General features: G+C 45.3%; 1 protein-coding gene across 1 annotated transcript in view; it reads right to left on the reverse strand.

The window, feature by feature from the left end:
• The window catches only part of LOC121598589 (alpha-catulin), a 74,516-nt gene extending 64,329 nt beyond the window's left edge, over window positions 1-10,187 (reverse strand). Inside the window, exons 1-2 of the mRNA XM_041925640.1 lie at window positions 10,159-10,187; window positions 6,393-6,608 (exon numbers count right to left, since the gene is read on the reverse strand). Coding sequence (XP_041781574.1) covers window positions 6,393-6,530 — 138 coding nt within the window. The 5' untranslated portion in view covers window positions 6,531-6,608; window positions 10,159-10,187. The remainder of the gene's footprint in view (window positions 1-6,392; window positions 6,609-10,158) is intronic.
• Between the last annotated feature and the right edge of the window lie 3,253 nt (window positions 10,188-13,440).

The following is a 13,440-nucleotide window of genomic DNA, read 5'->3' on the forward strand; positions in this document are numbered from 1 at the left end:
CACGCACGCACGTACACTTTCAGTCCATTAACCCGTACCCTTCATTACCTCGGGGCCCAGAAGGCCCATGTCCCATGGACGGCCGTGGAAAGTCCAAGGCGGTCGGAGTTCTGTCCTTCCCTTGTGTTGTAGAAAGGAGGAGGGGGAGACAACGGAACGGGGCTATGGCAAAGCGTGGTCCCATTAGTCCAGCCCGGCAATCGATCAGTCGAACGGGTAGGTACAAAAACACTCCCCACTTGCCGTAACGTCTAAACCCCTTCCCGTGTGTGGTCGTCTACATTGCTCGGGTGGAGTTTGCCTTAGCCTGCACGGTACAGTGCTAGCCAGCACTTCAGCACAGGGCGAGGGCATCGGCCAGGGGCTGGGCGAAATAAAAACAAAACCCCCAGACCTCCCGACACAGTAATGCGATACGTGATACGCGCGCTAGCACCACCCTGCGGGTGTTTGATTTGACGTCCAACGGTAGCCGGAAGGTAAATGTTCCCGTTTCGCTCCAGCCAGTAGAGAGGGTGGTGATGGTGGCGGTGTAATCGTGCAAAGCAACACGTTGCCCTGCTGCTGCTAAACGACACAAACTCACACACGCTACACATTTCCTTTTGTTTTTTTATTTCTGGGAAAACTAGGGAAAACTTTTGCGATTCCTTTACCGAAAAAAACGCATGACTCCAATGCAAGAATTTAACTTTTGTCCCTCACGAGTTGTTCCATTTTTCCTACCCAAAGTTCCTAAATCAATCAAATATTAGCCCCCAAAACGGTAGCATACACACACACGCACACACAGAGTATTAGTAATCTGCTTTACTACTTCCCTTGGGCGACCCAAATATCGCTTATACAAATTTGCGATTTTTATTGCCCACTTGAGAGAGAAAGAGGAATGGGAGGCGCTGGGACCGAAGTGCTACCAATACTTTCCCTTCCAGACTCTAGCTCCATCATTTGCATGTTGGGCCTTGTTTGGGGCTGAAATGTCATAAAATCGGTACCGACTCGCGTGGCATCGCAGATTTATGGAACTGCCCCCAGGAGTACCTCGGCCCACAGTGGAACCATAATATCAAACTCTCACGAATCTAGCGTGCATCTGCGTTCGTGGAAAATCAGTGCCTTCACTTTAGGAGGTGAAGTGGCAAGAGGAGAGCACTGGTATGGATAGGAGGCTTTAATTTTAATACACAACCACCACGTGAGCATGATTGGAAATGTGGTTTTGGGGATATTAAATATTCCTGAATGTTTGAAGTTGGAACGATTCAACCGCCAATAAGCGGCACCTGGTGTGCGGTTACTGTAACTGTCCATTGCAGTTCTTACGTTATTTGCCTTAAAGTTCTACTCCAAAATAAAGTTACCACTTCGATAGTCTTCCTTTGCGATAAAAGGATTCAACTGTTCCGGTAGGTTCCTAAGTACTGATGTACTTATTAAGCCTTGTTAGACATAATATCGAAATGTTATCTCCCGACACAACCTTCATTACTCCATGCAATATTAAACCCAATCATACTAATTTCTACCGATCAGCACCACAACACTTTAACACACGCATTCCAACCCTCCCAAGAAGCGGCCTTGGATCTCCAAAAACCTTAGCTTTGAACCTTAATTGAATCGGCTCCCTTCCTGCAACGAAATAATCTTAATTCCTAATTGCCAGCCCAACTGTTCTTTGTCGCACGTACGTATGTGTCACGGCGCCCAAACTTTACCTTCACATTTCGGAAACCTTTCCCGAATTAAATTCCGTACCATTTTCATTAAGCAACAAACTTTTTAGCCTTTTACAGCAGGTAAGCTCATCTACGGCGCCAAACGCTTTAACAAACTTTCCCAGGCCAAAATCGTACAATCTCATCATGAGCTTAGTGGCATGACCGAGCGCCATAAATTGGGGTTTGGGATTGGAGCTGCCCGCGAACCGGATTAGTCCTGCCAGATTCACACCGATGCTCCGGCGTTCCCCGCCCAAGGTTCATCATTATCGCAAATCGTATCATTCACTGGTCCGTGTCATGCAATTCCAATTCTTCGCCCGACTAAACTTCCTTTGCTGGGAGTTCAGGGAATTGGAAAGAGCTTCACTTATACTGCGACACACACACACAAGCATACTCACACGGTAATTGAGTTAGAGTTTGTACTCTTTTGCTCCAGTTTAATGACGTACCGGCGGTACATTGAGCCATTTCTGGAGCTTCCCACGGAAACTGACGAAACTTTAAGATTGAAGCGTAACGAACGACCGCAAATAGATCACCAATACAGCGTCGGCGTTCTATTTTGACAGCCGGTATCAATCCGCCTTGCACCCATACTCCAGCTCCAATGCTTTTTTTTTGGCCTGAGAAGGAGTAAAAATAGAACCCAATATTCCAGCTCTGTCTCTGTGTAGGACGGAGCAGGTACTCCAGCGAAAGCTTCCAACCCCAAAAAACCTTGGTACGGAAGTGCCCTGTAATGGTGTTTGTAACCGATGTCAACCGTGTCACACACACAAGCGACAAGTGATGATGGTGACCCATCCGTGGAAATTGACAGGCCTATCCGGTGCGGTGCAACAGTTTGATGCGAGAGGCGCATGTCTTCCCCGAAGCCTACGGAAGCCCTATCTGCTTTTGCTTACTTGTACACCGACAAGCTCTCTCTCTATCTCTCTCTTTCTCTCTCTCATTTTTACACGAATTTGTGACTCTCTTTGTTTGTAACCTTCTGATAAGAGTAAGCAGCTATTTACAGCAACAGTGTATGATACATCAGGGTGGTTTAAAATACAAGTTTTGCTTATCTTTTTTAAAACATTTGATTCTAGCAACTTTCTTAACAGAGCTTCGGTTCTTTCAAGAAGACATTGTTAAATTGTCAAGCGGATAGTTAATAAATTAATTGGAAATTTAATCCCTTCTTTAGAGTAACATGCAGCGTAATGAGCAAAGTCTTCCTTCATCCATCCCATTTTAATCGGCTTACTGTATCGGGGACACCGAACCAAAGTCTACACCGCGGCACGAGTTTGTATTTTTCTCCCCATTTCCTCTTTTCATGGAAAGCAATAAGCATTCCCAGACGCCACCCTAGCCAGCCACTGCCACAGTCGCACTGCCAACAAAATCCAATCAATCGTATTGACAACGTACTGATGGAAGACAAATATTTTGACTGCCAAATTTGCTTTCCACGGCCTTACTGACTCCCCGACCTTACTCCGAACTGTGTTTCGCGCGTTGAAAAGTCACGCTGACGTTGTTGTTTTAGCGAAAAACGCATGCCATCGGTGTTGCCCAGGAAGTGAAACGGTGCAGTCCATTTTTTTTTTTTGGGAGGTTAGTACAAACAGAAAACAAACATAAACATTCCCAGACGGTGTGGATTAAATGGTACTTTTGGGGGGAGGGGAGGAGTCTTCTAAGAGTTTTGAGGGAAACCTCGAGGAACAACAATTGATACAGTCACTTCATCAGCATCTGGGAAGACATTTTCAATTCCGCTAGACGGCATACAGCTTGTCATTGCCGATGCATTGAGCAAACCGTAAGAGCGCAACAAGAGTGTCCATTTGTTTGCTGTGTCTCGGAAAAACAATACAACCCCACCCCACCATTGATCGTGCATTTGTTCGGCTACGGATTGATTACATCCATCATGCATCATATGCAAGTAACTCAGCCCGCCCGTCTCGGCCACGTCCCTCGGCACTTGTCTTCGCTAATTGGACAGCGGCGTCATAAATCTCCGCCAAAAACTGCAGCGCGAGTGCGTCCGGGCGCGCATTATTGTTCGGCCGCGCAAGCAAACAGCAGCTTGACGGATTGGCGACACTCGCCGATGCCATTATTCATCGCCCGTCTGCGAGCTGCGTTGACGGACCGTACGCCACGGTACTATCGTGCTGTTGTTCTTACCACACTACCCTCCCTCTTTTGTTTCTTAACTGTCTGACGTGGGACAGCCGCATAAAACATAAAAACACACGCGCGACGATCAACTATTCTATTCTTATACGCTTCTTTGCTTCTGGGGCACTTTGGCGTCCCCGTCTGGGTGCAATTGTTGGTTGTATTGAGGGAGCGGGGCTAGGTTTTCCTTCAACGGACCATCATATTCTCCAGGCGTTGGCTTAAAAGGTTACCCTTCCTCAGAAACATGACATTAAATACTGTGTAATTTGTGTTATTTCCTTCTCAATACAACGTTTGATTAAACTGCAAAGTAATTGTACAGCAAAGGCCCAGATAATAGCTGCCAACTTCCAACCTTCATCTTCTTAACAGTCAAAGTTCGCCCCCGTACGCCTCGAGCATTGCACAAATAGTTTATCAGTAGGAAGCAACGGAAGAGAAAAGAAAAGTCCTACCAAACAATATCAACATTTTCCACATTCTCCGGTGCAAAAGTTGCTTCCGGTGCCCGATGTATCCGGGAAAGTGCCGACACACACACACACACCGCTTCCTTGGCCAGATGCCACACACCGGCACGGCTTTCGCTGCAATCGGCTGCAAACGATCGTTTTATCATCGACCTGACAGTTCAACGATTGTTTATCGCACGAACAAACGGAAACTTCACACCATTTTTTGCACACTTCCTCGCCCTACCCGCTGTCGTCCGCTTCATCTTGCCACCCCGCATACCAGCCTCCCCCTCCCCCCTTTCTTCCCTCCCCCCCCCACCCCTTCTCGACAGACACGACTTTTATCGACTTTTCACAAATTCTCTGCTCCACACGTCGGTGACACCCGACGCGATACACTTCTCTGGCGCTGGCTCGCGCACCGGCCCAACCCAAACCGACGTCTGTTCACTGTCGACTATACTATAAATAAACTTTTCGCTTTTAATAATTATTGTCTGCCGCCGCGGGACGCCCGACTGGCGAGTCTAACTTTAGTCCGTACACACACGCACACACACACAACCGTGTGTGTGTGTGTGTGTCCCCGACGTGAGAGAGCACGCGTGCTCTTTTGCCCCGGTTTGGCCACCCCATCCCAGAGGGAGGGAGGGAGGGGGGGGGGAGTTTATGGGGTGCAGTTGTATGCGATCTCGAGGTTTGGTGGTGTCTCGCGTCCCGCGCGATTTTACGCCCCCTTGTGCATGGCGCGGGTTCTACTGGGTTACGGTTTTTCACGGTGCGTTTTGCCGCCAAGAGTTGGTCGCACTGAAATTTGGCCGATCTGGCGCCAGCATACTGAGCTGCTTCACACACACACACACACACACACATATACACACGCACCATAAGCCACCAGATTGCCAGATGCTCCGATACATCATGCGCGAACGTCTTCAGAATTCATTCATTCTATAAAAGTCGGACTTCGTTCTTGTTTGGGCTATTCTGTTAATAATAATTACTCATACGTTTTGCAAAGTGGTAAAAATATAAGTAATGCCATTCTTACAGCCACAGCATTGTGGACCACTTCGTGCTAACACGAAACAAATTAAAAAAAAACACCACCACCATCTGTAGCGCGTTCGCAGTGTGCGAACAAACAAAATTCATGTGCTGCGCTATCTTGATTGTTATTTATTTATAAAACTTTCCTCTGGGCGAATGCCCTTCTCCATCTCGATCGTGATGCTCCTCCCGCCTCCTGCTAAGGGGCAGAGGGTGTTTATGGTGCTGGTCGCGTCAGCGCGCGTGTGGTCGTCTCTCCGTACGGTGTGACGACGACCCAGATGATAATCTGGGCGCTCCCAGGAGGCGTCGGACCCGTGGGGTGTGGATCACCAACAACGACCAAAAAGAAAATTGCAAACCAACGGTGGGGACCCTACTAGAGACGTTGATTGAATCCGATTCTTGGTGGGCTGTACAGCAGCAGCAGCCAGCCAAACGTACACAAATCTAATGGCTCTACTGGCTGTAATCCACTGACTGAGAGCGGCTGCAGCATGTTTTGATTTGTGTCGAATAACAAATCAAATTGAAGGCAGGTAGAATGCCACTGTACAGTAAGTGTGAAGGAGAGTTTGGAGCTTAGGCATGAAAGATTTATCGTAGAAAAAGTCAATGTCTGTATTCTTATTGGATAAAAAGTTCCATAGAAACAAGGTGCTTGGTCATATCTCGTTAGAATCGATCTGCGTCCTGGTATGCTAAAGTCGAATCGTCTACACATTCGACTACGAAGCTATCCCGCGATATGATCGTTAATAATCAATAAAATGGAACATTAAGAAACAACAGAATAGTTAATTTGTAAATGCTTTGTAATATGTTTGAAAATAAACTGAAACGCTTTTGCAAACAGTATCTGTAGACTCTACACTGGGTCTAAAAATTTTTTTTTTTTTTTGAAAATATCAATTTGAGCATCGAATGCATTTGACAATAATTTTAATGTGCTTGTTTGTTTTCTGTTTTCTTTCCTTACCTGCTTCATTAATGGCACGAGCGTTTTTTCGACCGATTTGATTTTGATATCGAGCATAAACTCGCTCGTCGCCGTAGTTCCAGCGCCACCGGCCACATTGCTCCCGCTTCCCTCCACCATGCTGCGTGATAATGACATTTCGTTGCGTTTCCTTTCCTTTACCGACACCGAGCTGCACCCAAACAACACACGCACACACACACTGTGGTACTAAGACTTTAGTGGGGAAATATTTTCAATCACGCATTGCATTCTCCTCAACAAGCGCAGCCATTGGTTGATTCATTCACCCAAACCCAAACACGAATGCTCTTTTCTGTTGATTTTTATTTTTGTTATAAATAATTATTATCACCACACAAACACGCACACACACACACACAGACACCGCTTGATCGCTGAAAGGTTACTTTTGGCAGGGTAAAATTGGATCTGGTCTTCGCAAACCTTGCCGCAACCAATATTTTGTGCGACTCAATCACACCTCTGCACTCTGTGAATGGTACTTCGGCTCTAGAGAACTTCCTCCCATACGTAACACACTGTAGTATTCCACTTCTAAGTGAGGACTTTCATCATCCTTCATTGGATATGATGATTTATTATCCCGTACAACTATCCCACACCACCAACAGTCACACTCGCAGTACAGTCAATAGAATTTTCTTCAAAACGAATGTGGAACGTATGAATGCCCTTATTGTGTCGTTTGACCGTAATTTTGACTGCTCCAACTTTTCCACTATCGACGAAGCCACCGATTGCTTTAGCGTTTTTATGCGCTCAGCGATTAATTCCTGCGTTCCTGTTGCTCAACGAAAGCCTGGCCCCGATTGGTCTAATGCATCTTTAAGACGGTTGAAAAAAATAAAATCAAAAGCCTACGCGGATTACAGTAGAACGAGATCATCGCTGCATAGGAGAATTTTTTTCGATGCACTGAACAATTATCGTCGACATAATCGTGTGCTCTACCGCTCCTTCATTCGCCGTACTGAAAGGCAGCTATTTTCTAAGCCGACACGGTTCTGGAGCTTCTGGAACAAACGGCGCAATATAAGAAGTATCCCTCCGTCAATGAGCTACAATGGCCAAACTAGTATCGATACATCCGATATTTGCAACACTCTCGCCAATCGTTTCGCTGATGCATTCACCCTTCCTGTTCACAATCCTAACACACTAGCAGAGGCCACCCGCAATACTCCATCGGATGCTATCGATTTTATTATACCCACAATTGACGAAGCATTAATTGCGCGCACACTCAACGATATAAAACCATCTACATCATCTGGACCTGACAATATTCCCGCATACATATTGAAGCACTGCCGTCAATCACTCGCACCCATTCTTGCCAAATATTTAATGATTCCCTTATGCGTGGCACGTATCCTGAGTCCTGGAAACACGCGCGAATGATTCCTATCCATAAAAAAGGCAGTCGACTTCATGCTAGTAATTATCGTGGCATTGTATCCCTATGCGCTTGTGCAAAGGTGTTTGAGCTCATTCTATACAATCCGCTACTCACAGCAGTTCAAAACTATATGAGCCCTAGTCAGCATGGATTTCTCCCAAGGAGATCTTCCACCACAAATCTTGCTGAATTTGTTGGCTACTGCTTCGACAACATGGATCGTGGTACTCAAGTTGATGCAGTATATATCGACTTCAGGGCTGCGTTCGATAGTATTTCTCATGATATTCTACTTTCGAAGCTAAAAAAACTCGGTTTCCTCGACTGGCACATCACCTGGCTGCGTTCATATTTAACTGGTCGTTCGTACTACATAAGTATAGGATCTCATCGTTCTCACTCTTTCACCAGCTCCTCCGGTGTGCCTCAAGGGAGTAATTTGGGACCGCTACTCTTCCTCATCTATATTAATGATCTATCTTTCGTTTTAACCGCCAGGCCAACACCTAATGTACGCCGACGATGTAAAAATATTCGCTCCAGTTAGAAACGACAGTGACTGTGTACGCCTTCAAACGATCCTTGAGAATCTGGATAGCTGGTGCAGCAGAAACGCTCTCCAAGTGTGTGCTGATAAATGCCAGTGTATATCATTCAGCAGAGCCCGTCACCCCATCACGTTTACATACACTATGCTCAACACGGCTTTGGCTCGCACGACATGTATCCGTGATCTGGGGGTGCTACTCGATCAGAAGATGTCATTTCGCCCTCACATCGATAGCGTTGTTGCGAAGGGAAATCAGCTACTTGGTTTAATTACGCGGACCTGTAGCGAGTTTACCGATCCCATGTGCGTCAAGTCGATCTTCTGTGCCATCGTAAGGTCGTGCCTGGAGTACTGCTGTCCGATCTGGTGCCCGCTTGGCGTTGGTGACATCAATCGCCTCGAAGCCATTCAACGGAGACTCACCAGGTACGCGGTTCGACTCCTTCCATGGCAATCCCACCACGCTCGGCCCACCTACCATCAGCGGTGTCTGCTTCTCGGACTTGAACCACTCTGCTCTCGACGTAAAAACGCCCAATGCCTTTTCATATTTCGGCTCCTTAACGGAGAGATCGATTCCCCGGCATTACTAGCCAGCATCAATTTGTTCGCTCCCTGTCGGATTCTTAGATCCAATTTCCATCTCCGTGTTCCGCGTACCCGCAACAACCATAGCCAGGGACACCCTATTATACGTATGTCCCTCGAGTTCAATGAAGTGTTAGATTTGTTCGATTTTAGTATGTCTACTTCCACGTTCAAGGAGAAATTGCGTCTACGTCACATGTAATGTTTGCTTATAACTAGATGTTTATTTATATGCTCCTTAATTTAATTATAAGGTTGCCGATTAGACATGATGGTCCGTCGGTTTATATATATATATGAAATATGAAATATGAAAATTAATTTTCCTCCTTTTCCCGTAATAAACCGGCCCATCCGTTTTGCGGCGAAACAAACACTCGCGCTGTCACCAAGCATCAGCATCGATTTGCAAGTATACCATTCACCAACCACTGACACCGTGGGGTGCCGTATCGACCACCATCACCACCACTGCCACCACCGCTAATACGCACACGTACGCAACGCGATCTTCAAAGATTTTGCTTTGTGGAAACGCACGGCCGATTTTATCACCAGCAGAAATATCTCATTTTTTTCCCGCAACCGCGCGCTGTCGGAAATAATTCGCCGCTTACGAAACGAATCGAACAAACCTACCCGAAGAAGGGTAAGTAGCGGGGTGTGCTGGGCAGGAAAATTGTGAACCGTCGCGAACAGAACAGATCGGCTGCCATAAATCCCGCTACGTTAGAACGCTCCCGTTGTTTCCTGTTGAGCTGTCAAAAACGCATACACACAGGCGGGCGAGCGTGCGCGCGCGTATACGCAAAGCCCTGCGAACGGTCAGATCACGCACACACACCCATCGCAGGGAAACTCATCTTTACCTATTTCCCGCCTGCCTTTGTGCGCTTTGGTCTTTCAGCAATGGTAAGAGCAATGGGCTAGGAATCTCCAAATGCATAAGACAACATAACTAATGGACCGGATCAGCACAACAAATGAAAACGATCGCAGACTAGCAGCAAAAGTAGAACATGCATTCACTCCTATAACTCGTCACACACACACAAACACACACAAACACTACACAGAAGCTAGTGTCGGTAATCTGTCAAACCGTGCGACTTTGCCGATCGAGTTTTCCTTTTCCCGCAGTCACACGCACACCGGCGCACGGTCGAATGACATTTCGCTCCGCTCGCAGTGCCCGTGATCTTTACCCTCGCGCGATCAGCGATCGGGGTTGAGTGTGCTTCCACTCGCTACACCAAACGCGCTCCGACTGACTGGCTCGGTACGATCGCGGCCGAAAAATCGTACCGACCGATCAGCTCGGAAAATTCTCTCTCTCTCTCTCGCTCAGAAAATCTTAAATGAGATACTGTGACCATACAGGGTGATCATGAAATGAGAGAAACCCGTTGAAAGAGCAGCACAAGAGAAGAGACGGAGAGCGATAAAAATAGGGACTCCGTTTCTTTTGGGAGTTGAATCGATTCGAGTATTGCAAGCATATAGTTTAAAAGGTTATTGTAGTAATTATTTATAAGATTGACCCAATTATGCTTGGGCCCGACCAGTTTAATATGTCACACATTAAAACTCGCTGGAAAAAGGATTAAATTTTTATTAATGCATAAACTCCATGGAGCAGCCTGGTACATTGTAACCAATGATTGGAACCAATATTGTTTTCCATTTCTGTCTTTAAACAAGTTTCTAGTTCAAGTTTGTTTTTTTCTGTTGACATATGTAGATTATCGTACTGATGCTATTGAATGCTCGGGTTTGTGATCAATTGTGTGCCATTACTTTAAATCTTGAGCGGAACGAGCTACACGATTGAATAAAAATTGATAAACGAATTATTCAACGATTGTCAAGCTCAGAAGTGAGCCTTTAAAGATGAATTTTGCTGTTGAAAGGACGATAAACATGGAAGGAAAATATTCCAATAACAGATATCAAACAATAAATACCATCAACCTGTTTATTCTCATTACCTGAGTCGTTTAAAACGTGCTTATGATTCAATTCAATTTTTCAATCAACAAACACTTTACAAATAGCAATAAGTGCTTTCCTAACAGTCAATGCTTTCAATCAATACACCTAACCACTCGCCATACTAACATCGTTGAAAAATTACCATCCTGAATGGACGCAAATCTGGTTCCGATCTTTTTATTGCTTAGACACCAGCAACCACTCTGTTAAATAGCTTGGAAAAATAAAGTCATGACCACCAGCACCCGTGCACACGCTACGCTAATCTTCCCTTAAAACTATCCTGCATAGCACATCATCCTAGCGCAGCTTTGGCACTGAATAGCAAAAAAAAAACGGTCCGACCGATCCGGGATAATGGAACGCAAGCTAATTAGTGGACTCGAGCGAAACGCGGAAGTGCCCATCAAGGCGCGATGGGCGAACAAGTTATCGCATGCAAAGCAGGGATTTCCACCAGCTCCCTTTCCTGCCTGTCTGCTGTTCAGCAGCATGGCGTGATGTTCGCGTGAAAGCATCCGCATGGTCAAACACGGAAAACCCCCTGCAGGATTATAAGGATACCATCCACCTACACACACAATAACGTGCGATGCACCGCTCGCTATGCGTCCATATCGATGGAAACTTTTACCGCTCGATACTCGCTCTATCCTGGCTAAACTGGCGGATGTACGAGCGCTTTGCTCATTTCCTTACCCTCCAACCAGCACGCTGCCATCGATGGACGCTCGCGGGAAAAGTTTCAAATTCTCAATATGGTGCCGTCCGCTTCTACCATCAGACCATCAAAGGGGGGGAGGGGTTGGCCAATGCAAAAGTATGACGGACGGACCATTAATTATGCACAATAGCAGCAGTCATAAATTTTACATTCGTGTACAATAAATTATCCTCCGTGGCCGTGGTGGGCCCCTGGCCACGCTGGTCCGACATTATCAATCTTGCATCGTTCTAGCACCGCATCGGGGCCGAGCCACCGTTCCGTTTTCTTTCCATTTGCGTTAACAAAGGCGTGTTGAAAGTGAAACTATCCGCTGCACGCATGCTGTTTGGCGGGAAGTGCAGGAAATGTGCAGCTGCATCCGTGTCTCTTGCCATTAGTCTGGTTTGTATTTATGTATCAGGTAGTGAGGTGGCACGAATCCATCAGCTAACATAACAATGCTTTTTGCGAGCGACACTAACGTGGAACGCTGGCATAGTGGAACGCACTATTGTTGTATATTTGTGTGCATTAAATTGAGTGCATAATTTTCTTGGCTTACAAAGAGCAGAATATTGTTTCATTATTCTAATATCGGGATCAATGCACAGACGTGGAAAAGAATAAATACTCTTCGAGCAAGCGTTATCCATAAATAACGTAATGCAATAAACATTAGGGGAAGGTAGGTAAAGACGGACACTTCGGGTATGATGGACACTTCTCATAAATGCATCAAAAAGGTAATTTTCGAAAAAATCCACAATGCAGCATCCAAATTGAAGGTAAAACAAAACATTTGCGAACATTTATGGCAGAATATATGTACAATTGGTTAAATTCACGAACAAAATAAATTTTTAATCGTGCGCACTCTTGTGGATCTAATTTGATTACTGCGGATTTTAAGCACTGTAACTTGCATTGTTTATATTTCCGGAAGTTTTATTTCATGAATCAGCTGTCGTGATATTTAATGAAAAAACTGGCGAAAGAACGAGGATGAAAGCAATACAAAATATTGTTTTCTGGCGATTTGAACATCCTGACACCAAAGCGGGAAAGAAGGACACTTTGTTGTAGGGAAAGATGGACACCGAATTTATTGATTTATTTTACTTCTTATTTCAATTAGTGATAAATAGATTTCTTCAAATACTCTAAATAAGGGTATTCCGAACCAATAAACCAATCAGCAACTAGAGAAAGCATGGAAATATGCGAGAAACGGCACACCAGTCAAAATAGTAGCCATTCGTTATGCTATTACTTGCTCGACGCTGATGAGACGCTTCACGAAATCCAATATTTTGTCTCGACTTGGGCAACTTTAAGCAATAAAACGATGAGGCATTGATACGACATCGTTCAGGAATAAATGAGAAATTCTATGGGATTACAAATATCAAATGTTAAATTTTGACCTGGTGGAATATGGCTTAAGCTATTAACAAGTCCCTCAACAAATTCTTATGTCGTGGACTTTTCGCGGAGTAATTTCCTAAAAGGAAGTTCTAGACTGTTTTTGTGCAAGCTGGAGCAACATCAGCTGTTAGTACGCGATATGTCAATAATGTTTTAGATGCTACGATATATTACAAGCGCCGCTTACAATTTCTAAATTCATGGCTGAATGAACCGTCGTTGCAATTGGCCTTGATTTGGTATATGTACGTACCATGATGTGGAAAGCAATAGGATGTGTTAAAATACTAAAAACCTCTTCACTTTCCAACGTTTTCTATAGGTGTCCATCTTACCCTTTATGGTTTCCACCTTTCCCATATTA

This window comes from Anopheles merus, chromosome 3L (genome assembly GCF_017562075.2).
Source record: "Anopheles merus strain MAF chromosome 3L, AmerM5.1, whole genome shotgun sequence".
NCBI classification, from domain to species: domain Eukaryota; kingdom Metazoa; phylum Arthropoda; class Insecta; order Diptera; family Culicidae; genus Anopheles; species Anopheles merus.